Source organism: Nerophis lumbriciformis, linkage group LG31 (assembly GCF_033978685.3).
Source record: "Nerophis lumbriciformis linkage group LG31, RoL_Nlum_v2.1, whole genome shotgun sequence".
NCBI classification, from domain to species: Eukaryota; Metazoa; Chordata; class Actinopteri; order Syngnathiformes; family Syngnathidae; genus Nerophis; species Nerophis lumbriciformis.
In genome coordinates, this window is record NC_084578.2 from 12027501 (window position 1) to 12030000 (window position 2500).

A 2500-nucleotide genomic window follows, 5' to 3' on the forward strand; every position below is an offset into this window, starting at 1 on the left:
ACACTACACAAATATGCATGATTTGTGCTGATATTTAATCGGATAAATATCGGTATCGGCTAATACTCAAGGCTCCATAAAGTTGTATCGGGATAGCCCGACTAATCAGGGTGTCCAGTCAAGAAACAAACAGGCTCATAGCCCAGAAAATGCACTAATTAGGAAGACCAGCACATAGCAGAAATTATATTTGCAAGATTAAACACTCTGAAAGCACAACATAATCATCACATGTCCTTACTTGTTATTTTAACGCACACAACAATGAACAACTTTGTGTCTTTGTCATTTCTTCCTGGCTGTGCAAGATCAATAAGCTTGGTGGTCCTTGCCTTGTGTGCAGGCGCTGTTCGCGTGAGGCGTTCAAGCGCACTACGTAACTATGAGTGTTCACACACCAATATGAGTTTGAGTTCACACAATGTAGTCACACTGTTTTAAATCTTTAAAAACAGTACTCCCGATGACAATTGGCTGGGAAACTAGTTTCTCAGTTTCTCAGTTCGAACATTAAATATATTGTCTTTGCAGTCTATTCAATTGAATATAAGTTGAAAAGGATTTGCAAATCATCGTATTCTGTTTTTATTTACGATTTACACAAGGTGCCAACTTCACTGGTTTTGGGTTTTTGTAAATAAAAGACTGAACGAGAACATTTGAAATGATTACCTTTCCGCCCAAAAATCGACTGTTTCTGAATTTTCGAAGGAAGAAAGCGATAAAGAAGGTGCTCATCATGAGCAGAAGGGACATGAGAGCAGTGTTGGGTTGGTTTGTGATGTCGTGAACATCAGTGGGCGGGGTCGAGTCACCAGGGTACCATGACATCAGTGGATGCTCCTGAAATACCTAAAAACAAAACAGACATGTGCATTTTGTGAACAGACATGCATTTAAAGAAAGTACAATTCATAAAAAATCTGGTAAGTCAGGTATACTAATATTGTAATACCCAGCTAAACGATTTTTGCTCTATACTACGTCAACAACCTTTTGTACGGTAATCATATTAACCAGGGGGTTCTTAACCTTTTTTTACACTCAAGTAATAACATTGAATCAGTAATCTTCGAATTCGATATACTTGTATTTGTATGCAATAATTATATCCAACACACTTTCATTTAACAACCCTGTCACATTCTAAAAATACTATTAAAAGAAAAAAATTCTAAGGAGACAAAGTTGCCATACCAAAAACACAAATGTGATTGTGTTATGTGTTTGTTTTTATTCATTTTATATAAAAGTTTTTTTTTTTGTATTTTTTTTTGTATTTCTTTTACTTGGGTTTTATCGTTGTATGGTTTCTTTTTCTGTGATATGGATCCCCCTGGGTCTGAAATAAAATGACTACTACTACTACTACTACTACAAAGCTGCCATGCAAGCTGTTTTTTTTCTTTAAAGCTGTCAGTGGTCCAAAAATAATAATGAATCAAAATCAGTTGACTTTAATTACTTTACATGAAATATTTACTTTTGAAATATTGCATTTTTTGTGTGTTTGCAATCCAAAAACAACAAAGTTTTTTTTGACAAAACGGGCATTAAAACACAAATAAAAATAAAATAAAAACTCATTATGGATGGATTGATCTGAAGTTGATCTAGAGATTTACGTGTTGAAAGTACAAAAACTATATATTTGACTTCTTTTGAACACTTTTATGAGTGTGGCCCTTTTGGATCCCCAAGAATTTTAGTGGGATTTCTTATATTAAAAAAAACTGCCATTGCTCAAAAAATAAAAATGAATACAAATTAATGGTGCTATGCTTTATTGAGGCTCCAAGTATTTCTACTCAAATATTCCACTTTGAAAAGTTTTTCAGGGAAAATATTGCATATTTTGTCATAAAAAACAGGGATTTCTTTGAAAAAAGAGGGCATAGAACATCAAAGAAATGTTATTACTTACTAGGGATGATGCTCGAAACCGATTTTCCCGGTTGTTCGATAAGAAAAGAACCGAGTCCTCTGACTCAAAGCCCTTTTTGAGAACCGGTACCCGTTATCGAGACCACTATAGTAAAGAAAAAGAGTTGGTTCTTTATTCGAATCCCTGGGAACGACTCCCGTCCCGACCAGAAATGCCCCTTGAGACATCACAAGAAATGACGTCATGTAGCTCAGTCATTTGTCACGGTGGGGTGCAGCGTTTGTTCTCCCGGGACGCAAAATTGACGGCTCCGGACGAAAGCGTGCACATTACAACAGACAGGAACGAAACAAAAGGAAAGTGTGCCGTTCGCACAAGAAGCTAAAGCAAAAACTTACTTAGCACAGGAATACTAGAAGCTAAGGTAACTTTAGCACAGGAATCATGAGCTCGAAAACCAGAATGCCAACGGAACTGTTGCAAATGCAAACAATGAAGCCACGACGAGTGACCGGAAAAGGCAGGCTTAAATAGAGTCTCTGATGAACAACAGGTGCGCGTACAGGTGAAAATCAGAAGTAACCATGGTGACTAAAACAAACCCCCGAAGTGCAC

General features: G+C 36.7%; 1 protein-coding gene across 2 annotated transcripts in view; it reads right to left on the minus strand.

Annotated features, from left to right (window-relative positions):
- slc4a3 (solute carrier family 4 member 3) overlaps positions 1-2500 on the minus strand; it is a 134650-nt gene that overhangs the window by 17286 nt on the left and 114864 nt on the right. For both annotated transcript variants that reach the window (XM_061926563.1, XM_061926564.1), the window contains one exon: positions 673-852. In XM_061926563.1, coding sequence (XP_061782547.1) covers positions 673-852 — 180 coding nt within the window. The remainder of the gene's footprint in view (positions 1-672; positions 853-2500) is intronic.